Raw genomic sequence first — 27,015 nt, 5'->3', positions numbered from 1 at the left:
GAACCTTGAGCTACTACAGGGTCTATTTAGGGTGCCATGGTAAATGAACTCACAGACCTTTGCCACTATGACTGAGAAGAGGCTAAATTCATCTTCAATCTGTCTACTGCCCATGCCATCAGTGAAATTCTCAGAAAGGAGAAGCTTTCCGCAGTCACTCAAAACATTACTGTGAGGATTACATTTAATCGCCTGAAGATGGCTGCATTGCTAAGGAAGGAGCTGTCAATCCATGAATCTGAATCTGGGACTAATTCCTCCTGCTGATAACTTGAGAAAATCGGATGTGCTACTTGGCTGATAGAAATTGTTTGTAATCTGCTTTAAATCAACAGACATTCTTAGGTTTTCCAGGAATATCACAGTGGATATTTGTAGTCATTTCACTACACTAGAAAATTAAATGAACTAGAAGAAATACAGTTGAATATCTATTAAATGATATTCTTGACACATGATCAGGATTGTAAGGAATATACTTAATTTAAGTTTGAATGGCACAGCGTTCAGAAAATTCTAGGGCAAGTTCCTTATTACATAACCAAGCTAAGGAATATTAGCTGGCAAACTGCCCCCAGATTTACATATCAATATTAACTAGAGCAGATAGCAAGGTAATTAAGAGTCAGTAATTGGGGAACAGAGCAGCCCAATTCCAAATCCCAACTGGATAATTGCTGAATGACCTTGGGACAAATTCTCCACAATCTCAGGCTTCGGAATTGTTGTTTTTAATTTCTTCCTTGTTAATTGATTTTATTAACTCTAACTCACAGTGTTATTGGGAGTATTAAATAAGATAATATAATAAAATATTAAATTCTTAGCCGAAGGGTTAAGGGAAATACTAACAACTATGAAGGAAAATGTCTGTGTTCTATTTTATATATCACTACTGCTATAAACTTCAGTTTTCTAAAGTTCAATTTACAAGTGCAAATATCAAAAGTAATCTGGAAATTAATTATTTTACCCCCCCCCCAAAAAGACCTCTGTAAACTAGGAATAGTACAGAATAGTTTAAAGGGTATGCTTGTGCATGTGTGTGTGTGTGTGTGTGTGTGTGTGTGTGTGTGTGTGATTTGAATAATTTGAAGTCCCTGCCATATAAAAAATGGAAAGAAACCAAAAGGTCAAAAGGTACTGAACGGTTTTTAGATTCCAATGGTTAAGCCTGATAATTAATATATTTTACCTATCCTGTGGATACATTTAAAGATTGTCTTCCCTTCCTTGTACCTGCATTTGACTAGAAATAGAGTTCAGATATATACATTAATAAAGATATTATATTGCTATTAGTGGACAAAATTAAAGCTAAAGCTTGGATCTTTTTAGCAGCAAATTTACAAGACATTGTTTGCAAATAAGAGAGCACAGGAAGATAAAAAGATTGTATTTTCAAGTTATGCCTCATTTTGGATTGCTTTGTATCAAACTGTTATAATTCTAGTGAGATTTTTTTTTCCTCTATTGGTATTTCTTTACATACTGGAGACGTAGTTAGGCATCCACAGAGCTAAGAGAAATGTGCTAAGTTCAGGTTAAAAAGAACAGAAACATGTACTGAATAAATGTTAAAGGGCTAAAGGGCTAGGAAAATGTATTTGTGATTTTTATTGAACTTAAACACCACAAATATATGACTTGGCACACAGAAATACTTGCTGTAGCTGAGTTTACAGTTATACACTTATGTTCACCAAAAGGTCATTGGTCACTGTGGTTTAAGATCATTGAAAATGTTACAAGTAATGTTTTGAACTCATAAAACACTGAAATGCTTTGGCAAATTTCCCATTAGAAAGGACATTCATGGCTTGAACAAGAAAAGGAAGGTAGGGAAAAAAAGGTAGAGAAAAAAAAAAAACCTTTTCTGTGTAATACTGGTTTCATTCTTTTGAAATAAAATAAAACCTAAAACTAAACCATGTATCTAATTCAATGTTTATTTCCTAGTGCAATGAGGGCTGAGATGGGATGCCCATACAGAGGCAAGAATCTCTCACGAGGTCAGTCTTAGTGTTTTCAATGGTTGTTAACATTAGCAAATAGGTACAAAGAAAAATGAATCTGAAATGAACTGCTCATTTATTCTGCAGGTGGAAATCATTTTGCAGGTAAATTTAGTTGTGTGCTTAAACTGTTGTCAGAAGGCCAGCGAACAGATTAGGAGATCATCAAGCTACAAGCATTGCTAAATTCAGAAGACAAGAACCTTCTGAATAGATAGGGCAGGGTTTGTCTCTTTGAGAGAACTGATATTTTATCCCTTAGGCACCATGGGTATCAGGGACATCAGAACCTCAGCATATAACATTTAAATGGTTTTCTATGTAGTACATATGGCCTTCAACACAGCAGGTACATAGTAGTTTCTCGTTGAAGAAACAGGGATGAATATGCCTTCCTCCAGTGAACATGTGGTTATTACTTCTAAATGAATGATCGGGACCAGAGTGAACCCATTACATGCCAGCTTAATGTAGCAGGATGAAACAAAGGTGACGGCTCTGGCCCTGCATTAAGTACAATGAATCTGGAGCTAATACTTTGTTGTGATTCCCCAGCACCACTCCTACTAGCTCCTAACCCGAGATGAATAATTTAATCATGTGTTCATTTGGCTTCAAGTTAATAAGATGTTCAGAAAAACAGTGTCTAAGATGATTTAGGTATAAATGACATGATGTGGTGGATCTCATTGAAAATGACTAGTATAGAAATCACATAACAACTACTCTTCATAATTTGATGATTATTAAAACTTCAAGTTCAAGCATGTATTTCATTAAGGCAATAGTGTGCATGTCAATTATGACCTCATCTTATATTCCACAACAGAGTCCTAGCTTGGTGCATTTCAAAAAAAAATCCAGTGTCTAAGTGATCGATAAGTTTACTGTAACATTAGTGTCTTCATCAGATTGAAAAGCATGGTCAAGATGGTGTTTTAGCTGAGATTCAGTCAGGAAACACTTCTTTCTATGAAACATAAACTCAAAAATAATGTACCAGTAGGTCAGTTTTCACATTATACAAGGGTGTTCACTGTTCAAATAATTTTCTAATACATTGTCTTAACATACAATGTTCAGGTTATTTTAGAGACTCTAATAGAAAAAAGTCTGTTTCTAACTCTTTTGGAGTGCACTTGAGAGGTAAAAGAAAGTATCTATTTCTTTGTTCACTAATGACCTCTCCCTGCTTAAGGTAATCCTGGTTCTAAAAATAGGCTGCTGCTATTTTTCATGATTCTCAAAATCATATGCTATACATGATTTTAAAATTTTAGGTTATTATATTTTAATCATGTAAGTGCTTTTGATGTCCATTTCACTGTCTTCTATGCCAAAACATCAAATTAAAATTATATTAAGACATTCTATTTGTATTAGCAAAACAGTTTTCTATGCAAAGGCATTAGTTGTCAAATTATATCATAATAGAAATGGTAATTCTTCAAAACATTTTAATAATACAAAGCTCAAATTTGAACATAAAGTGACATTTTTTCATTTTCTTTTCAATGCCACAACCATGGGCTACCTGCCCTCTAGATCTGTGCACACATATATTGATTCCACTTACCAAAGACAGTTCTTGCTGGAACCGACTCTCTGTTGAGCCAGAAGGAGACTTGCGAGAGAATCACTGTCATTATGCATGGCAGATAAGTTTGTATAACAAAGTAGCCAATTTTCCGCTTCAGGTGGAAGTGAGTAGTCATAACCACATATTCTCCTAAAGCGAGAAATGGACAGTGAATTTGAATAATGTACCTTTGAAAAGATATTATTCTCTGGCATTTCAAATGAAGCACAGTTCTAGAGGTTAGCCGCATCTTGTTTTCTACATGACATCTATATGCTAGAGGGCAAGAAACGTTCTCTCTGAAGATAATATAGAGCTATTTTAACTTGGGATTTCTTCCTTTTACCATTGTTTAATCATATACCTAAGGGATAAAGTTAAGCCTATATTTCCAGATTAATCCTTAAAAGTGATGCACTCAATCGATCAACAATAGTGTGTTCAACAAACAAAACCAGACTTGGTTTCAAGTGTGACTTTGCAAAACAGATTGGGGATGCCAACTGAGCAAGCTTTGATATGAAAGTTGGAACAGTTGGATTCTAGTTTCAAGACTTCCTTGGGCCTTAGATTAGTAATGGAATTTGGTCAGAAATAGAAAATTCACAACAAGGTAAACTCCATTTTTTTTCTCCAAATTTATTTCCCAGAATCAGTTGTTAGTATTTGGGAACACATAACTCTCTTTCAGGTATGTAAAGAATTCTTTAAATTTACAAGGAATTTTATACTGGTAATAATAATTTTCTGTTTCTTTTGTCATTTTTTTTCAGTATTGGGGATAGAACCTAGGACATCACACATGTAAGGAAGCTACACTGCATCCATATCTCTGTAACTCCCTTTAGGGTTTATTTCAGCCCCTATCCTGGACTGAAAAACAATGCTAGGCACTCTCTAAGATCTTTCTGTTTTAATAGTCTGAAACAATAGGTAAACAACACAAACTACAGAAGGGTGGGTGCTTTTTTCATTTTACGTCTTACTCAATTGCAAATCTTCAAAATGTTCAGCCTGATTCACACAGAATCTATATGGGGATGTATACATGAGAAAAATAATCTATTCAGAATAAGAAATCATCAAGCAGTGTAGAATAATTCCCTAGCAATCCCCTTCTTCCTATTCTAAGCTTCGCAATACTTGATTTATCACTTAGCAACAATTCCTGGACCTGACTTCAGTTCCTATAATGTGCCCACACCTCCGCCAGAGCCCAAATCTCATGATTCAGTTTTCAGTTTCTTACTTCCCTGTCACTCTACTTATAGGGCACAGTAGTGGATGTCCCTTCTCACTAATACATTCTCACAAATATCTTCTTTTTAATTTTTTTTCGTTTGACCTCTCTTAATAACTCATTGGCCTCATAAATTACTGAGTTCTGTGTCAAATCATCGTTTCCCTTTTAATTTTGAAGTAAGTGATGTGTGCTTCTCTCCACAAATCCCTCCTCTAATCTTTCTTGGATGACAAGATTACCCTCCATCTCTCTTCTTCCTGGCTTTGTGGAAGTATAAAAATGCCTGCTGATATTGCAGTGAGAATAATTTGGTTTTAAAAATAAAGACTTGTAAGAGAAATTCAAAAAAGACAAATAATAGCTTTTTATGGTCCACTAACAACTATGCTTACAGTCAACATTGCAGTTCACCTAGCTATGAACTAGCTATGAACTATGGTACATAGCTATGTACCTGATATTCCTATACTGAAGGACAGAGAATTCTAGTCCAGCCTAGGTTACATAACCAGAAAAAAATCATACTAGTTTATTTCCTTCAAAATATTGACCAGCACATATCTGTCTAATCATTGCCAATAATATATTGGATTAGTACTCACATATAAAAGGTTTAGAAGGAGAGGATTCTATCATCACAATTGATTTTACCTCTGCAGCATCTTTCATCGCTCTTTTTGCTTTTCCATGCTTACTGTTCCCATCCCTTTTAGAGATTAATTACAATACGCTGTCTTATGTTCTACCAGTGACATCTAACTCTAGTTTTTTCCTGCCTTCAAATGTATATGGATCTTTTACTTGTAATCGTAATATCCTTCCTACTTAAAAGATCTAAACAGATTTGCATAGAGATGGTTAATCTTAGTAGCTAACTTGAGTGTATTGGATAGAACAATTCTGGAAGTGTCAGAAAGGGTGTTTCTGACGATGGGAAATGACTCAGGGAGCTAAGAGTTGAAGACCCACTTTGAATGAAGGTTGGACAACCCAGGTTCCGCCCAGAAGCTGAAAGCCCAAGTATGAAAATATGCATGATTCCCTCTGTCTTACAGTGATTTTGCTGCTGTTCTAGCTCGCAGGCATGAGACTCTGGTTGCTTCTTCGATCCTTGAAGTGGGACTTACGCTAGCAACACTCTTGAGAATTTCAATAACCACAAGTCCCTCTTGTTCTGAGCCTCTAAGATTTTGAGCTCAGCATTTTTGATTCACCTCGGGCTTGGTGTCATATATTCTACTATGCCACATGCCCCCAAACCATGGAACCATACAGTTATGGACTAAAATATAAAAATTCTTGAGCCAAAGGCATACTTTTCCCCCATTTAATTATTTTCCTTGGTATTTTTTTTAATAGTGGTAGAAAGCTAACATGTACAATTATCTATATCAAAGTTTCTCAAACTTAAAATTGGCATTTGGGATCGAAGGTTTGTTTGTCGTTTAAAGTCCGTCTTGTACTCTGCATATCATTTAGTTTTATCTCTAGATTTTACCTGAAATGGGGATCCCAAAACAATAGATATCACAAACTTAAATTTCCCAAATAATCTCACATTAGAGGAGGAGAGACCTAAAACTCTGGTAGGAAGGAGGAGGAGCTGCTTCCCAGAGGAAATTTCACACTGTTCCAACAGTTTTTCTGAGATTACCACCAGAAAACCATTATGCAAATATTTCCCAGCTTTCATTTCATCTTCTTTGTAAATTATAGTCCTGCTAAAAGAGAGATAGACTCTAGTAACCTTTTGTGCTTCCTACTGCTACCTAAATCAATTCTCTGTTATCAACTTCTTCGGAATATTTTTTTTAAGCCACTGTGTTTGTGTCACTAACTACGAGTCAGCAGCATCAGGTGCTGCTTCCTTCCCTGCGATGAGGATAGAAATGGTCCACATTACACACAATAAGGCATAATTATTATACTCAAGGTTCTTTACAATATAGATTAACTATGCATTACCGGTTCATGCTTTTCCATACATCTTAACATCTTTGCACCTTGGCCAAGCAAACTCTATTTGACTTCTATTGCTGAACACTTTGTACACCAATTGATTGAGAAAAGCCCAAATACCAGGTCCTCAGAAGGATAGCAAGAACTGTCCTGAGGGGAAATTGTATTAGTCTTGGAAGAAAATAAGTTTATTTGAGTTTAATACTCAGATCTATTTTCTATTTGTATAGCTGTGGGCACCACATGTAGACTTTCTAACTCTCAGTTTTCTTGTCTGTACCATAGTAAAACTCTAGTATAATTGAATAAAGAATAACTGCTCTAACAGGACATTACATAAGAATGTTAAAATAAATTTTAGCTACTTTCTTCATTTCTTTCACTCTTTGCCCATATCAGAACTGGGGAGAAGTATTGGCAGAAGAAATGCATTTAGAGTTACAGAAAAAATAACATTCCTAAATTCATCAATTGGTATTAATGACAACTTCAACTTATTGAATATTTACTAAGTACTTTGTATTTTAATTACAGCTGCTCCTTATACTCATTTATTAAAACTATGTTATCCATTTTACAATCTCTTTTTCAACTACTATATACAGCCTTTAGTAGTTTCATTTTAATTTCTCCATATATTGTTCCTGATATCTTCAAGGTAAATAGGAAGAAAAGCAAGAGATCCAAATAGCATAAAAGCTCAATTTTCTGAGATCTTTGTTAAAATATATCCTGTGTAGATATGTTAATGCTGTTTTTCCATCCCAGGGGTACACTTTACTATCCCTAACTGTTTATTCTACTGTGGCCTGAAAAATGTCATCATCCTAACGGCAAAAATATTCCATCTTTCATAAAATGTCAGGAAGATGAGCATCTATCTACATATATTCCTTCATCTTTTGTTATTTACACTGTGACATTTTTATAAAAAGTCTGTAAAGAATATGATTCTGGAGAGTTACTTTTTGACATTATATTGTATTATAAGCAATATATTTTACTGAGAGATTAGAAAATTACATGAGGATTTCCACTGCTTTGAAAGCATCTTAATTTAAATAAAATGTAAATAGCACTGGCCCAAAACTTTTAAATAAGTGGCAGAAGTGGCAGCGACACCAGAAACAAATTGTAATCATTTAAAAATTAAGGAAAACCAGAAAAAGGAAATGCCCATATCTTAATATGAATTAAAAGTCTAGACACCAATTGTGTGTTACTAAGTATAACAAATTTGCAATGTAGAAGAAGTTTAAGTTAAATATCCTCAGAGAGCATTAACCCTGAGGGAAGAGCTTGTAAATTAAAAGTGATAAAGTCCCTGATATATTACAAAGTAAGATTAAGGAGAATGCAACAATGGAAATGGATATAATTTGACAAATTGGTATTTGGAGTTGGTTTGGAGGTGGCTTTCTCAAATGCTTATTAAACATCTTGTTTGTTTTCTTAGCCTTCCTTTTATTATTTGTCTACATTATATGACACTGTTGAACTAGCCTATGTGCTATTATGATCTGAGGATAAAATTTAACAGCATGTGTGACAGTATTTGTAATCCTAAATAGTGTGTAGATTTACAGCGTAAGATAGAGCGGTAGATGTATATTCTTCCTGACTTAGGAAATCAAGCCTCAGTCAACTTGTAGAATGTTATTGAACATTGAGTTCATATGGAATGTTTTCCACATTCCATGGGGAAAAAAAAGGAAACGTGCTTTTGTAATGGAACGCTTAGCCTAACCAGATCTTTTCTCTCATTTGAAATATGAATTAGTTGACTAGAAAACCGCAGAAGCCTTTTCTCTGAAGACCATGCACCAGGCATTACAGATAGGAGCTCTGAATGTTGATCACATTTTAATCCAGTCAGATAAGATGATCCCTGAAAATGTTGATCTAGGAAGTTATCTTTCAGACAAAATCTAGAAAAACCTCCTTATCTAAGAAAGGTGACCCTGCAGTTTTTCTTAGTCATTTTTCTAAGGATAAGATATCATAATTCAGAAGAAGCAAGTTACATTCTAAGCTTATAACACACCCGCAGATCAAATTGGCTTTGGAAAACAAAGCAATGTCAAGTTGTCCTTGAAGATTTTAAAACCATTGCGTGAACTACTTTCTTATTCTTTTCTGGATATTGATGTTATTCTTGTCCCAACGGCCAGTGCGATGATTTCATTTTTCTTTACATGAGCTGCAATCACTGACCTAAAGTACCATTCTTTCTCACATCTCTGAAGTGATATAGAGGTATTTGAACCTGAAGCCTGTCACGGGATTGCAAGATGTGTGTTTACAGGTAAGTAGGAGAGCACTGATTAACATTGTAAGTAGTCGTTTAGAATTGACTAGGCCCCTCAAGGGACATTAAGGTGGCCAAGATTTTTTTTTTTTTCTATCCAGCGACTGTTTTGTGTTTAGAGGTATCATTTCTCTGGTCTCCTGGCAGGAACAGGGAGGTAACTGAACTCACTGTCATCTATCTGAATGTTTTCTGGGCTCCACAATGTGGTGTGAAATACAGCATTGACACCCATTCACGAAACCTTTGTTGACTTCATCTGAAACCTGCAGAGATGGATGGTTGATGAGCTAACGTGGACCCAGAGGATGTACAATTTGGTTTCTTATTGTAGTGTTGAAGATGGACATCACACTGAGCTCATGTATTTGAGAATTTGCTGTCATTTCCTCTGCTCCCCAATACTTAATAATAAGCAGTGATCACCTCTTTTGTTCAGGTATATTCAATGTCAACTTACAGAATGACTATTCCAAGTAAGGTTAACCTTTGGGATTGATCAGCTCAGTGACCGGAGTGTTGGGCTTTTCTCTCCCTGCCTCCACCCACCTTTCTTTTTAATTATATTTTCTTCTCTTAATAACTGAAATTTTGTTGGTATGACTTCTTAGGAAGCAAAAGGTCATTTGACAGTACCATACATTTAAAGACATAGTATCTCGTAGTATCTCATCCTGGAGTGGGCTACAATTGTATGGTCACAGTCATTAGGGATAGAACTACAGTAGAGTCTTTTATGTCCAAATGGTCTTCCAGTGTGTGTGTGTGTTTGTGTGTGTGTGTGTGTGTGCGCGCGCGTGCATGAATTACTGCAATATGATTGTCTCCTTGATATCACCAACTACTACCACAAAAGATTAAATGTGCCTGTGTATATGATACTAAATGTATAGAACCTGGAATATTGGCTACAGTTTCCCAACAGAGATACATACTACCAACGTGAAAACTTGCCTTGGGTTGTAATTTTTCCTCAATTAACCAAAACTACATTTTTCCCTTATTTATTCAAAATACTTATTCAATGCCTCCTCTGCCATAGCTGCTACAGAAAATAAGAGGATAAAGAAAATAGAGATCATTGAGCACTTGATCTTTGCCCTCACAAAAGCATTAGCCTGGCACTTAGCACCATTATGATAATTACAGTTTATGTGTTCATCCACTCTAGACTTCACCTTCCCTGAGAGCAAGGTCTGTGCTGTGGTCGTCACTGAAACTCCCGTGCCAGCCATGATACCTTACTTATCAAAACATTCCTTTTTAAGAACAGAACTTGTTTAGATATCTTTTCCAGCACATGTTGCAAAACAAAAACAAGCAAAAAAAAAAAAGAAAGAAAGAAAGAATTTAGGACTGGAACAACAGCCATTGTGCAGTAATTTGAGCATCTGCTGTGTGATGTTCCTCAGTGTTTTATACTAGGGCTGTACCTCCACTTCTAGTTTTCCTCTTAGATATGAGGCTAGAACCTGAATGCTTATTCATGCTATGTAAGTCACTCACACTGAGCTACATCCCCAGCCACTATCTCATCTTTAATGAAGTATGTCATTCTGACCCCTTAAATGGAGCACAAACTTCTGTCTGGAGAATGAGGAAAAGTTTCTGTCTGGAGAAAGAACTGGCTCAACATTTCCACTTCTTTGGTGACAGTACCAGGATGTCTATCCACATCCTCCTCATAGTAGAGAGGACATCATAGGATTTCCACCACACTGCTGCATTTCTAATAAGGGCAAAGTTGAGAGCAGATTCTTGTCATCTTATAAAACAATAAGTATAATTATTTTAGCTCCTTAGAAAGTAATGGGTATTTGTAAATAAGCAAAAGACACATCTTGCATAAAAATTAGGTGATTGATCTTTTACATGAAAATGTTAACATTTTCAGAGTCCCAAAATGAAATCTGAAACAGTAGAGTTTTGTTGTCATTCATTGATGGTCATGGTGGTTTCTTGATAAATTAGCATCGCTACGTTTGTACATAACATCATTTTTTTAATCAAAAATTAAAGTGCATTAAATAAATTCAAATTCTGTGAGATGCGTGCAAAAATAATTATTAGCTCTTAACAAATATTTAGCAATTTAACACATGTAAAATACAGAACTTTGAGGGGAAGCATACGTTTTCTGATTTACTATGTCCCATGTTTAATTTATAATATTTTATTATCAGTTTTCAAATAATCCAAGATGATCCCTTGTATTACTTAACTCTTTACAATAATCTTAGAACCTTTGGGCACAGTTGGCTTGAACATTAATTGATAAAACTTTATCTACTTTCAATTCCAAAATGGAATGATCAGTGTTGTATACCTCCACTGGCTTCAGCTGTGGGACAGTCTTTTTGGTGTCCTGTGTATAGTGGTCAATGCTTAAATTAACACACGATTCTTTGACTATGACAATAAGTAGGATACAGAGGCCACAAATAGCTAACATTTATATAACGACACTACATGCAAAAGTTTGTAGAAAATTACCTGCACGATTTAATCTATTCTTCCCAATATACTGTAGTTACTACAATCAGTTGGAAAACTGAAGGCATAACAAATTAACACAGACGTTCATCCATAACAGTTTATATCTCAAGTTTCTGTTTATATTTCAGGCTGCCCTGATCACATATAACCAACTTCTTTTATGCAAATAAAAAGGAAGCCTGATATACTGAGTGACAAGTATAGCACTGTAAGCTTAGAGTTCACACCTTTTCTACTTTTCTGTTACTATGGGAGTTACAGAGCTCTTACATTCTTACTATACACTTTTCATTTCCTTAGTATCCAGAGTAATTAAATTGAACTTACCTGTACTAGATTGAACAATTCCAGAGTCAACTGTTTGACCAAGAAGGTCATACTGGTTTAAGCGTGACCCATCTTCGGCGACAACCACTGAGCGAGCCGGCTCTCTGGTCCACTCATAGACAACTTCTGCTCTGGTATAAGCATCTGAGAAAGAAAAAAAAACATAGTTATACATCTTGTCTCTGTTTTCCTCTAATGAGCTGATTGGTCCATCAGCTTCATATTTTCAGCCTCGTTGTTACAGATGGCATGCTAGGAAATGAAAGCTCAAATTTGGTTGATTGGTAATATAAATACACATTTATTCTGAGGTTTTCTTTTAATCATTTGTTCACTCCTAACATTAAGTACATACAAAAGATACAGCACTATTCTAGTATTGCTGTAATAGACATACACAAGGTTGCTGATATTATGTGACTTCTATTGGCATAAGAGAGACACAGACAGAGAGCCAAAAGGGATATATTTCCACAGAGATTTTAAAGTCATACACTACTGGGTGAAAAAGGGATGGAGGGAGAAGGGCTACATTTAGATATGGGAAAGGACTTGGAGAGACTCATAGTCAACACTTTTATAAATGCAAGTCCAGAAAAGAGAAGGTGGGTAGAACAGAAGTCAGAAGAAAGAACTTGTTCAATAGACAACATTCTTTGTGGCTGTTGTTTGCTTCTCTTTCAGGCAAAGGTGTGACTCAGTTGAGGAAGACTAGCATATCCACAGTAGAAGGCATGAGATTAGCGACAACAACCCTGGGTCCATATGTACCATATGTACAGTAAATGGAAAACTATCAACAAAAATGTTGCCGTAGAGCCTTTGGAACAGAGACTTGTACTGGCATTCTTTCAAGTTGATTATTTGTGTGGATATTTATAATCATGATGCAGCTTACTTTTATTAGCCAAGTCACTACTAGAGAAGATATCTCCCATATGAGGTTCTAGTTCATAAATCCTTAATCCACTCAGATTAGAGATGAGTGGATGGAAATGAAGGAAAAAAGAAGGAAGAAAAGAAGGTGGCAGGAGGGAAGCAAACATTTCACAGAATTTTCTGTTTTCCAGTCACAGAAGGCCCACTTCACATGACTGAGATGCTGTCCTCTGTTTAGATGCACAAAGATGTTAACATTGTAAGGAGTATCAGATGAGGAAGAGTAAGCCGCTTTAGATTATTTGATGGGAGGGCATGACAACGAAGGTTGGCCTTATGATACAAGCTTGATTCCCTGGCCAATGGCCAACTCATCCATTAGTCACATTTGGCAATGCTCCCAGGGACCTAACCACTTTCAGAGGGTTATGAAAATGTTTTAATTTATTTAAGATCTAAGATCAATATAACCTAAACTGTCATGTATTCATCTTTATACCACCAGTTATAAACTATGATTTAAATAACGTTTTGGAGCAATGCCCCTCCCCCAAATATAAAATTATTTAGAGTTCATTGAATTCTTAGTACTGACCTTTTCAACACAACATTCAAGCTCAGCCTTGAGAATTATGTTCTAAAGTATTGTAAAATTTTGCATCATGGTTGCCTTTTATATAAAAATGATGCTCATTGCAAAAGGATACACTGACTTTGAAACAAAACTTGGAACATCACTTTTCTCTGAGCTGAGGGATGCAGGAAAGTTGAGATCTTATGTCCCCATCTTAAGTAGGCATCCTGCCTGTCCTATCATCATTTATAAGTCAATTTATAGCAGCTACTCTTGGAGAAAACTCTTATAGAAGTTTGTAAGAAAATAATGTATCCCGAGACAAGTTTAAGTGACAAATGACTAATCTATAATTTGCCCCCACAGACTTAAAACATTTCCTTATTTTCAGTGGGTAAAAGAAAAAGGTGTTTCACCATTTTACAGAGTAGGAAAATTTCATCAATGAGGAAGGTATAAAACTAGACTTTAAAAATTCTCTTAGGAAAGGACAGAGCACACAAGTTGGTAAAGTATCTATATTACTTGCAGTCCATGAATACGAAGTTTTAGGAAAATATCTTTTCTGGTTAAAGCAAGCTTGTTTTCTTACTGAATTCAACACACTGTATTTGTTAGAGCACGAACTGACCTAATGTACCTCATTGGGAAAGCTTCAGTGGCCACATGCTTTTATCACATTTTATAGACAGTAAACCGGGTCACAGAATCAAATACATGTTACAAGGCACGTCACTATTTAGTGGGGAAAGAGATATAAAAGCTTAAAATGCTATTCATTCTGCTCCATCTCATTTGAAGTATTTTTTTCTAGAAAAAAAAAATGTCCACTTTGCACATAAGCCAAGGAAGTCGACTGGTTCTGTAAATGTCGAGGAAGCTAATTCTAGAGCTCATGCCATTTTGGAACAAGTTAAATCTCCTGCTACTATATTGTACAGTTGTTGGCAATAGTGGCAGCATGGTATCATTTTATACTTGAGTTGTCTCTAGAATGCTAATATGGTTAGAGCGGGAAAAGTGGTGTGCTATCTTTGATGCCTCATGCTTCATATTTTTAGAAGTACCGTGGTGTATGAACGCGTTCCAGCATTCTTATCCAGGGTAGGGAAGATTTACATCACTTACTACATTGAGTTTTTCCTGGAAATTTCCCTAAATAGGGCAAAAGTTGGGAGCAGGGGGTACGGTTGGGGGTAGGGGAAGGGGAGATGGGGAGAGAGAAGGGAGAAGGGGAAGATTGGGGAAAGCTTGGGGAAATGGGATGGTTGAGATGGAGGATGGGTAGATATGGGAGCAGGGAAGAAGATATCTTAATTAAGGGAGCCATTTTAGGATTGTCAAGAGTCTTGGCTCCAGAGGGGTTCCCAGGTGTCTGAGAAGATGTCCCCAGCTAGGTGCTTGGGGAGCAGGGGAGAGTGTGCCTGAACTGGCCTTATCCCATAGCCACAGTGATGAATATCTTGCATATCACCATAGAACCTTCATCCGACGATGGATGGAGACAGAGACAGAGACCCACATTGGAGCACTGGACTGAGCTCCCAATGATCAGATGAAGATCAGAAGGAGGGAGAACATGAGCAAGGGGTCAGGAGCTCGATGGGTGCGTCCACCCATGGAGATAGTGGGGCTGATCTAATGAGAGCTCACCAAGGCAAACTGCACTGGGATTCAACAAGCATGGGATCAAACCAGACTCTCTGAATGTGTCTGACAATGAGGGCTGACTGAGAAGACAATGATAATGGCACTGGGTTTTGATTCTTCTGCATGTACTGGCTTTTTGGGAGCCTGCTCTGTTTGGATGCTCACCTTCCTAGACCTAGATGGAGTGGGAGGACCTTGGACTTCCCACAGGGAAGGGAACCCTGACTTCTCTTAGGACTGGAGAGGGAATGGGGAGGTGGAGTTGGGGGATAGGGAGGGAAATAGGAGGAGGGGGGGAGGTGGAAATTTTTAATAAATAAATAAATTTTTAAAAATGTTTAAAAAAATAAAATAAAATAAATAAGAATTAAAAAAAAGAAAAGAAAAAAGGAATGCACTCCAGGATGCAAGTTGGTACTTTATAATAGAGAAGACAGAAGGAAGCCATTGGTTGAGATTATGAAATAACGTAGTGTTAGTACTGCATGCACACCTTTATTTACTATCAAGAGAAGAACTATAGAATCTAGTTAGAATGCCCAATATCAGCCTCAATGCCCAGGTTTTTATGTTTTCCTTTGATTCTTCACTCCTCTTCCATATATCACCTCAAGTTTAAATGCTGAAAAGCAAAAAGATACTTAAAACCTGGTTAGTATAATCTATCTTTATTCAACAAACATCTATCTACTGAATTGTGCTTCTCTCTGCAATAGAAAATGCTAAATAAAATATACTCTGCTCCTACAGTTTTGATTGTGAGCCTAGCCTTTAACGGCGGAGCAATCTCTCCAACCCGACCCTGCTCTTATAAAAGTTGTAGCCTGCATACAACAGAAAGTGCTCATGAATAAACAAAAATGATAATGAATACATACAGTAGCAAATGTTATAAAATAAGTGGGAGAAAGAGATCAAGAAGATTGATAGGGCCATAGACAAATACTACAGAACCATGGGGAAAGAATTTAAGAGGTCCTGCTGAGATGTGGAAGATGAGAAGGCTATCCACAGAGAAACAACTAAGAGAAACGCAATACAGGAGTGATCACAGGCAAAACATCCAGGGAAAAGCTGCTTAGACATTTTTCTTTAACTTTATTCTTTTCGTAGGGTACCTTATTTGTTTTCTTCCCAAGTCCCATTCTCTTCTTTAAAGCACCTCTCAAATCCATCAGATAAAAACGGGTCTATTTAAAAATATATTCTGCCCAACCTCCTCTGAGAACATAGGCAAAGTAAAACACATTACATTACGCTGAGAAGTAGGTAGATGATGCTTAGGTTTTTGGAAAAGCTTTGATCTGTGTGGCCACTAATTTCTTCTTTTCTTTACCAACAATTCCTCATCTCCCTGAAAGCAGATGCAAGTGCTTGAGGTGCCATTTTGAGATGAAGAACTTCATGTAAAGACACCCTCTGTTAAGAGGTGGGACTGAACAGACTTCAACCAACAACAACCTCTACATATTTTATATGAAAATACATGCCCCTTTTCTTTAGCTGTCCACACTATCAAAGTACGTCTTATTGTAAAAGAAACTTTAATTCGTTGATCAAATAAGGACACACTTGAAGCCTAATTGAAGTTGAGAAGAAGGGACATTATTGGTAACCACACAGTGATGGTGGTGATGGATCAATACTGTCTTAGAAACAATACAGTAGGTGATCTTCTTCCTCCTAACGTTACATTGTGGACTGTGAGAACTTATCAAGGATTATATATTTGATGCACTAATTGATATCCAAGTAACATATAATAGCATCACTGTTAGAAATGGAACTCACTCAGAAGGAAACAGAAGAATCATAATGTAAAGAGTACATTGAAACAAGAAGGGGGTGGGAGAAGGCTGTCTTCCCTAAAGTCCTGTTTAGCTGGAAGGTATGGAGGAGATTAATTTTGAGTCTTCAGGATAGAATGTGATCCATAAATAGAGAACAATGTCTCCCCATGACTAGAGCTGCTAGGCACATGAAGGCCCTTTGCTATTTTCTTTGCTTGCAATCATCCTACACTATCACTATTTTTCTTCTGTGAATCATATTTTACCAAAATAGTTGCTCAGTCTGCCTGTCTAGTGGGAACAGTAAGCTAGTTAGGTAAACCAAGATTGACTCAGTCCCTGTCTGAAATCCCTCTGCAGGAAGCCAGGAATACATTATCCTCACTCCATGTATGCATTACAGTCAGAAATAGAAGGGAAGAGAGAAGCTCAGAAAGTACAGCTCAGTAGCCCAAAGTTCCCTTGTCTCCCCAAAGGTACACCTTGGTGTTGTTTTCAAACAGTACAGATCTATAAAGTTGACACAATAGAAATATGTCTATGATACTATCAAGTGGAAACGAAAGCATCAACACGTTCATGAATTCCATGGAACACTCATACCAACCTAGAAAATTTTAGAGACAATAATTTATTTTCTAGATATCTCTATTGCATGCCTTTGAAGATATATCTTTAAAGCATGTTTTAAGAAAAACACCTACACTTTGTCACAAGCCAGCTATGAATATTTTCTCAAAACCTTGTCATACATTGTAAATTCAATAGAGTAATCTACTTTTAATAGAATGGAAATGTATCTATGAGAGTCAAGATTCTTGTTCATTTTCCATAAATACTATTTGATGCTGTTTTTATACTGGATGGTTTAATCCATGGTTTTTATTTTAGTAAATAAAAAATAACATGGGAACTGGAGAGATGGCTCAGCACTTAAGAGTGTGTACTACTCTTCTCAGGATCCTGAGTTTGGTCCCGTGCAGTTCACGGCCACTTGCACCTAAAGCTCCAGGAGATTTGATGTCCTCTTCTGGCCTCAACAGTTGCACACACATGCATGATGTACATTCACATAGTGTCCAAGCTAGAGTTACTATTGCTGTGATGAATTACCATGACCAAAGCAACATGGAGAGGAAGTGGTTAATTTCAGTGTACACGTCTGTGTATCATCCCTGAGAGCAGAAACTCAAACAGGGCAGGACCCTGGAGGCAGGAGCAGATGCAGAGGCCATGGAGGGGTGCTGCTTCCTAGTTGCTTCCTATGGCTTGCTCAGTCTGCTTCCTTGTACAGTCCAGACCCACCAGAGCAGAGATGACACCACCCTCATTGGTCTGAGACACACACACCCCAACTAATCACTTATTTAAAAAATGTCTTGCAGCTGGATCTTAGAGAAGCATTTATCTCAACTGAGGTTCCTTCCTTTCAGATAGGTCTGGCTTGTGTAAGCTGATGTAAAATTAGCCACCATACATAGACACACATACATATATGAAAATAAATACAATGACTTTTTTAAAAATAAAAAAGGACTATTACTCATAGGCAAACAACTCTTGTAATATAGGGCTGTCTGAATTTTCTTGATATATTTGTGACTCTCCAACAGACCATAACTAATTGTAAATCTCTTGCTTAAGTTCATAGATCTTGCAGAAGAATAATGACAATTTGAAGTAAATTTACTTACAGCTTCCAAATTTTAATGGGCAGGCATGAGCATCCATTGGGAAGTCCTCCAAGTGCATTGGGCATTCAGCTCTCACCGTGAGTCTAATTAATTAAGGAGACAGAATACAAGCAAAAGATCTATAGATTAGACACTTGCTGATAATTAGCTCTTGATGTTATTAACTATAGAATACATATTACCAAAGCAGATTATATGGACATAAAAGGTACACCTATGATATAGTCCCAATAATCAAATGATCTAGAAAGATTCTGAGCTACCATGATTGTTTTCTATAATTTTCTGTTTGTTTTGTAAAAATCAACAAGATTGGATTTTGAGAAGGGAAAAACATTACTGGTGTTTCTTATAACAGAGAGTATCCACTATTTCATCTGGCTATGAGAACTGTTCAGAGAATTAAAGTAGATATAATCAGGTATATAATTGCCTAGTCAAATAATGGATATAGTAATTTGCCTGATTTGATTATTAAACAATGTATACCTAAATTGAAATCATATTGGAAGTCCTAAATATATATAATTATGTCTGTCAATTAAAGGTGCAAAAACTCTTATTAAAGAACATGCATCATTGCCACTTGATCCTTGATTGAGAAGGACACAATGTCAGCAATACCAAGAATAGTCTTCCTGTCCTAATCACTCTCTAAATCCTTCCCCAAGTCACACCAATGAATGGGACAAAAATGGAACAGGTGAAGCAGAAAGCTCCCTGGACTTTGTGAGACTGGCTCATGTAAGGTGCACACCCTCCTTAATAATTTTCATGAAGTAGGACTGAAATTCCAATAGTCAGTTCTATTCACAAACCCAATGCCTAGTTGAGGCAGGGCTCTACTGTATTTTCGAACAGTCTCAAATGCTCTGGGAATGTGGACTCTACTCATGTTTTCGTTTGTTTTTTTTGTTTGATTTTGAGACAGGCTTTCTCTGCGTTACAGCTCTTGGCTGTAGTGGAACTCACTTTGTAGACCAAGCTGATCTCAGACTCATAGAGATCTAGGTGCCTCCGCCTCTCAATTGCTAAGCTTAAAGGGATGTACCACCCCCACTGAGACATTATATTCATATTTTTAAAAATATGTTAAAAATTCATAGGATTATAAATATATATTTATATTATATATAATAGATATATTAGTAAATACATGTGCATGAAAATTTGTGTTCATTTTCTTCATAAAATTTAAAAAGAAAAAATTTATTTGAGTGTGTGCATGGATATGAATGCAAACATTCCTTGGTGTATGTGTGTGTGTATATATATATATATGTGAAAGAACAAGTTCCAAGAGTCAGTTCTTTCCTTCTACTATGTGTGTCTTGTTTTCCTACCCACTGAACCACATAGCCAAAAATGATTGAAAGATTTTTAGCAAATCCTGCATTACTCCTTCTATTAAATAGCTCAGAAACATGATAGAATTGCTTCACAGCCAATTAAAACAATTAGGTCTTATAATACAGGTCAAGGCATCTCAGAATGCATGTTAACATTTGTATTACATGTTCAACTATTTTAAAAGTTGATAATGCAAGGAAACTGGTGAATAATAGAATGTGTCATTTATTTATTTAAAGAATTTTACAACCCCAGAAAACATTAATCCAAAACCATTTAATATCTGAACATAATGGACACATGAAAGGAATAAACACTGGGTTAGGTTCAAGCACAAATGGACTTTTGTGAAGAGGAGAGTTGCCCATACGTAACTAAAGCAGATTTTAGTTTGCAGCATGCTTGGGTCCTGCTCGGGTGCTGCCACACTCTGCGTATTCACATCTACCGGTCCCTTATTTTCTTTTCTGTTATTATTTTCCCCATATTCTTAAATTCTACTGTGCTTTGATTAGATTTGATTCAATTCCTAAAGAGGTTTTTAAACTACTTTTTCTATCTTTTTTCATCTAAATATTTGTTTTTGAAAACATGTATATTCTGGCAACATCTCGCAAAGGCAAACCATTATTCTAATCCCGTATTAAATACAAACAACACAGTTGAGACTTTTTCTTCCTGTTCCTCTTCTTCCTGTCCTCCTCCTCCTTCTCCTTTTCTAAGAAGGGGATAAGCCCCATAAAGATGGCAGCATGAGGCTTTCCCTGAGAGCTGACTTCTAGGCCACTGTACGCAGTCAGTCATTGAATGCCTCTTTAGGATCAGATGAAGACACATATTATACAAGATGCCCATTTTTCTGGTATTTGCCTGTATCATCACCTCAAAACAAAACCACGAACTCAGAACGTGGCATGAATATCTATGTTGGTGTCTCAGTACCTCTTCCTCCTTCCTTCATCCAGGCATTTTCCCTAGTGGAATGTGAACAAATTACTTCTATGTTTTCAAATGAAAAAAAAAAGGGTTTTCTTTTTTTCGCCTTTCATTTCAACAGAGAGAAAACCTCAGGTTACAATTATCCTATAGATTTCTCCAGGATGAAAACAAAGTAAAGCAAAGCAAGCAAACACGAACACCAGCTAGTGTCTTTTGCTAATTTGCTCTATTATTAAAAAACATTTTTAAATACCTTAATTTGAAACAGGTGCTTAGATTGTGGTAGTTGGGAATTCTTTCCCCTTTGCTCCATACAAGAAGATATCTCCAGTTTTGATACTACTGTGATTAGCATAGATGAAGTTGTAGCAGCTTATAAATAAGCATGCAGTATGGAATGAGAGGGATGTTAAGAAGCAGCACACACGAAATATAGCTCACCCGGGAACATAGAAATATTTGACAAGAATGGAAAGTTCATAAAGACAAGATGTCAAGAGGGATTCTAGGTGTGAGATAAATTGCAAATTCATGTCTTCCATGTGAAAATGCACAAATTTCAATGGAAACATTTTTATTATGGATTTTGGAGAAGGAAGCTCTTGCTAACTTCTTCAGAAGGCTTTGGACAATTAGATATATTTAACAGTTTTTCATTCATCTAAAGATGGATTGGGCAGCCCTGCTAATGTGTGTTTGTGTTTAGTTAAAGAAAAAAACACGCAGTAAAAGAAAACATGGGTTAGAAGTAGTGCTCACCTTGTTATCTCAGGGGTTTTATATGAAAGGTCAGAATTTTATATGAAAAGGAAACCTTTGCTCTCAATTACTTGTGAATATAGAGAGAGTTTTGCAATTTCTAGATGAAATTGGAGCCAGACAGTGTTATATTGGATATCTCAGTGTATGGAAATGGTTAGGCAAAGATACCATGAGGTAGGGACAGAAGGCAGTGAGGCCAAATTTTAGCTAGAAAAATAACCAAACATAGGAAACACTGACCATTCCAATCAATAGCCACATTGAGCAACCAACTTTCAATTGAAAAAACTATTTGTTTTTCATTTAAAAAATCAAAGAATAAATCATAGGCCATTCAAAATTTGTAAATTAATATGTAAACTGTCTTTCTATAAAAATTATTTAATAATTTTTTATGATTCATACTTCCTTCATTTTATCTCAAAGATGCTGTATACTTATGACATGCTTTTCAAAGGAAGGAATTTTTTATAACATACCCACATACATACACACACAGTCTTCACGTTAAGCCAAATTAACTATCTCTAGTTAAGAATACTATTTGAGAAATTATTTATTTCTTCATATACATAATTCCATGTGAATTTTTAAAAGAACTTTATGCAGTTATACTTTTCATTTTGTCTTCTATTTTTGCAGAAATGTTTTTGAATATCTACCATTAGATAGCCTCTAGAAATTTCACCTAGATCTTATCACAAATCAGGGAGATATGAATTTCATAACAGGGACTAAAATGTCCTCGTGTTGAATTAAAGCAGATTGGAAATGCAGCCTCTGCAACGTTGTATTACTTAATCTAGACTTCATTTACATTTTATTTTACATTGCAGGCGTGCATGGTATTTCGGAGCATTATGATTGCTTAGCAGAACAAATTTAATGCTGAAAAAGTACAGGAAACCCAAAGACCAAGCGTGGTCTATCAGCACCCTGAGGATTTACGTCTTGTAGCAGAACAGGAAATACCGACGTTTTCCCGCAGGAACCGCAGCCGTCCTTACCTCATGGTGTACAACAGCGTGCCATCCTCTGTGATGCGCAAGAGCTTGTTAGGCATGGTCATGTTGTGGGCCACAGACTTCTTTCCGTTGTGGAAAAACGTATCTGGAGTCCAGATTTTACTGGCCATGAGGTTGTTTAACCGAAGAACTGTCATGGGCCCTTTGAATTTTAATCTTTCGTCCTTCCAGCTTTGACGAAAAAACACATCTATTGTATATTCCTGGATAATTTTGGGAAAGAGCAGAGCTCAGTCTTACGTTTTGCATAGAAATAACTTACAAATATGATTTTGGAAAGTCAATGTGGCTTCGGTGACATTGTAAGCAAATGTGAAGTGGCATTTACAAGTTAGTGTTAGAGGAATCACTGGTGGCTTTTGCAATAATCTTTAATATATAGATGTATGTATGTGCATACTACACATATGTCTGAAAATTTATGGGAAAAGAATGCTCAATTTTCTCCTTAGATATCTGCACGTACAACACAAACAAGGGTCACCAGTAGTAAAATAAAATCGATAAATTACACTTTGAAATATAAACGCATACTTGCAGGTTGTGTGTAAAGGAGAATATTTAAATTAATGGATTTCAGTAGTATGAAGAAAACATAAAATTTATAGCTTAGTTTCTTTGTGTTCCCTGCAAACCTCATCATCAAATTTCAAGCCAATCATGGTGTTGATACATAAGTAAAAATCCTTTGACTAAGGAAATAACTTCTTGTCTTTTTTTTAAGAACAGTGTACATAGCTCTCAAGTTCTCCTACTTAGTGAATCAAACTATAAAAATATAGAATAAACTAATCACTTTTCACTAGTAATTCAAACTTTTTTTTCCATAGAGAGGGGCAAGAGTAAGGAATGCAAAGAGAGGAGGTGTGTGTGTTAGTGATCACGTATGTGTGTATATCACGTACACATGTGTGAACCTCATCGTCATTCACAGCCAGGGAGTCTATTTATTTGAATAAGCACAGCATTCCTTATGGTATTACCCAGAGATGGACATCTGCTCATCTACAAACAAGCAATGTGACTTACCAACTCCTGAAATTGAAAAGGATAGTGTTCATCTTCCTTGCAGTACTTGCTACACTGGCACTAAATTTAGAACTCAATGGTTCAAAATAAAGATTGCCACATCTCCATTAATCTTAGCATACTCAAAACCAGGAAGGGGGTGGCTAACTAGAAAACATTATGCCACATTTTCCTAATCCTGTGAAGCTTGAAGCTTCTGAAAGCAGCTGCTTTTGAATCCTATGCACATCATCCTTAGGACATACAAAGCAAGTAATTTCTGTCTCTAGGCATTCTGTGTATGGTTTCAAGTACCTGTCTCTTTCTTAGGATTTAAACAATATGAAGTGAAGTCTGAAAGTATATTCACCCTTCTGGAAGATGTTTGATATTGTTCAGTCATCACGGATCCATGACGTTACATCATTAGTGAATGTCTTCTAATACACCGTGTGGCTAATTGGGGTGACTGACTTATAAAGAAGGAAGTGAGCAAAACGATGCTACTCTCTTGATACAGGCCAGACAAGTTATCCTATTTGTTGTTGGGTTTTTCTGTGTCAGAGTGTCAGATGGAAATCACTGGGATACGTGATAGGAATTTATTCACTGCAAACATTTGTTAAGCATCCATTAAACTCAACAGAGGGGGAAATTATTAAGCCTTGAGTTTTATTGGAAGAACTCATGGAGGACAGGAATTGGAGATTAGATGATGAGTCAATATTACAGAAGAACAGTGTATATCATTCATCCTATATATAGTCTTGTGCATATGTCTCCTTGTTGATATGATATCTGATGACCTTTCTATTCTTCTTTATCTAGCTATACCCAACTGTTCTCAATACAATGAAATGACTTTAGACTGAGTCATACAACAGAGAATATCTACAGGTAAATCGAGATCCCACACATACCTAAACAGGTCATGTTCTCGGTAATCACAACACCATTCATTTGCTAGTTCTAAGGAAGATTCGGTTTGTTTGGGTTTGGTTAGTTTTTGAAAGCATAGTAAGTGTTAAATGTAAATTAATCATAAAAATAATTTTCAAAGAGATAATGTCTAAGAGCAATGGCTCAAAAATTATGCCAAAATTGTCCATGTCCTAACGTTTGTGTTTTTATTATATTTCCATTCAGCCTTATTTATCTGTGTTAAAGACTGACAGTGAAATTACCTTTTCCAATTTTGTTTGAGACAAATTCTCAAAAATAACACAAACACACACACATGCACACACACACACACACACATGCACACACACACACACACACACAGACACACAGCAACTCTAAGGGTAAAATATATTCCCTCCTTTTCTCTGGTAGAGGAGAAACAAAACCTAAACAAAAGCAGTTGATTGTGATCATATCCCACATAACTTCAAACAGAAACACTCTCTGCCCCATGTTTTCTGAACCCGTCCATATGTTTGAAATGGTAGCAGCACACAGCTTCCAGGATGTCCTTGTAAACATGGACTAGACCCCATGGCCACAATTTGTTAGATCAAGATTGGCCATTTGGAACAATATGAGCCATGTTTCCCTTTTCAGAAAGATGAAACAAAATTTAGGGAAGATATATAGTGTTAATGGGTATAAAATCAGTAGCTATTATTTGCTTTCCAATATTATCAACACAATTTTTAGGCCGGAATTCTTTATAGCTTGGGATCAAGAAAAAGGCTATTTGGGAAAAGTGACGTAGTAAAAGTTACACAATGAAAATTTGAAGAAGGTAAAAAAAAAAAAAAAGCAGTCATAACCAAGATGAACCAAAACAGACTACAAAACATGGGACTAGGACTAAGTAGAACAGATTGAACAAATGCAAAGTTTCCCTGAAGGAGTTACTAACGTTTCAGAATTACGGCTCCCACCTCACAAGAGAAAATTCTCCCCAAGTTTTTCTGGTTAATAGAGTAGGTCCCCAGAGAATATGAGTCTTATTTCTCAAGATCTGGGACAAAACATCCACTCTGTACCTAAATAAATATCGTATTGAAGTGTTCCGGTTCATGCTATTTATTGACATCTGTGTGTGCCTTGACTTGATACATTTTAAGCAGCACAGGAAGCAAGGCTGTGGGATTGTGCAGCCTGGATATTTCTGTCAGAGCCGAGTGCCCTGGGAATGTGCTGTTTGATGGCCAATTAATGGTTTTTAAAATAAGCTTAAGGAGTTGACCTCATTTTTTTTTTTTTTTATTCTAGATGAAGCTGGATGCCTTGGGAGTTAAGCAGTCTTCGGGGATGGTCTGCTGAGGTTTCAATTGGTACCTTAGCTAGTGGGTCACTTTCCTTTCCTGAGAGCATGCAGATAAAATATTCTTGAGCTGAAAGTTTTGAAATGGGGAATAGATAGAATAACATTTAAGTAACATTTAGAATGTATTAGGACCTTGAAAACACTCAGTAATGACAAGTTCAACTATGGCTACTATTAATCAGATATTTTATTAGTTCCTTCTGAAAATATAGAGAAAGCTTTTCCTGTTTGTAAAAAAGGAACTTTATCATCCTGTCTTTAAAATTTAACTGCCTCTAAATAAAACTCCTTTTTATACTTAATCTCCCGTAATACAATTTGAATGATTTTCTAAGCAAGAGAAGAGGTACAAATTCCAGGACCCAATTTGTAATTCAGTTGTGAAGCCTAATTGGATGATATCACAAAACAACTCGGACGCTGTCTCAGAAATTATAGACAATGAGAAAGATTCTATACACCCTCTATTTTCCTTTTTGAACGTTTGAGTTTTGTGTTGCTATTTTGAAGACAGGATTTCTCTGTGTAGTCTTAACAGTCCTGGAACTCACTCTGTAGACCAGGCTGATCTCAAACTCACAGAGATTGCCCTGCCTATGCCTCCCAACTTCTGGAATCAAAGGCATGTTCCATGGTTACCCAGCTCTTTTATATTTTTTTATCTGAAATTTATATATTAAATGCAATTTTGATTGCTATAGGGATACAGACAAGTAAAATAATCCTATAATGTACCTTTATCTTAAGGCAAAAGCATATCATTGGTCCTTGGAATTTCTGTTAAATTAAATCAATAACTCAAATTCATGGTCAAGACAGTCAAAATCCAGCATGGATGGAGGAGGAAACTCCACCCCTCGTCGAGAAGTTATTGGCAACTGGTGAGTGCTCAGGGAAGGACAATTAGTTTTCATTTGGAATGTGGTCCCTGCTTGCCTGCCCAAGCTCTAGGGGCTGGTGCTAAAACCATAAATATTGGCAGTACAAATAGGACACGGTGGGCTCAAAATAAGAGTCCATGAAGTTGGAAAGGAGATTCTCTTGGGTGATTGTGGTGGTAGTTAGAGGGAAGAGAGGATCCAAGCTCATTGTATAAATGGGTGAGGTTCTTAGAAGAATAAGTATAAATGGATTTTTAA

General features: G+C 36.3%; 1 protein-coding gene across 2 annotated transcripts in view; it reads right to left on the bottom strand.

The window, feature by feature from the left end:
• Gabra1 (gamma-aminobutyric acid type A receptor subunit alpha1) overlaps positions 1-27,015 on the bottom strand; it is a 55,295-nt gene that overhangs the window by 5,656 nt on the left and 22,624 nt on the right. For both annotated transcript variants that reach the window (XM_048435994.3, XM_048435995.3), the window contains exons 5-8: positions 22,573-22,793; positions 18,515-18,597; positions 11,928-12,071; positions 3,592-3,744 (exon numbers count right to left, since the gene is read on the bottom strand). In XM_048435994.3, coding sequence (XP_048291951.2) covers positions 3,592-3,744; positions 11,928-12,071; positions 18,515-18,597; positions 22,573-22,793 — 601 coding nt within the window. The remainder of the gene's footprint in view (positions 1-3,591; positions 3,745-11,927; positions 12,072-18,514; positions 18,598-22,572; positions 22,794-27,015) is intronic.

Source organism: Myodes glareolus, chromosome 9 (genome assembly GCF_982192425.1).
Source record: "Myodes glareolus chromosome 9, mMyoGla1.1, whole genome shotgun sequence".
Classification (NCBI taxonomy): Eukaryota; Metazoa; Chordata; class Mammalia; order Rodentia; family Cricetidae; genus Myodes; species Myodes glareolus.
Note: the sequence above shows the minus strand (reverse complement) of the source record. Positions and strands in the feature narration are given on the sequence as shown.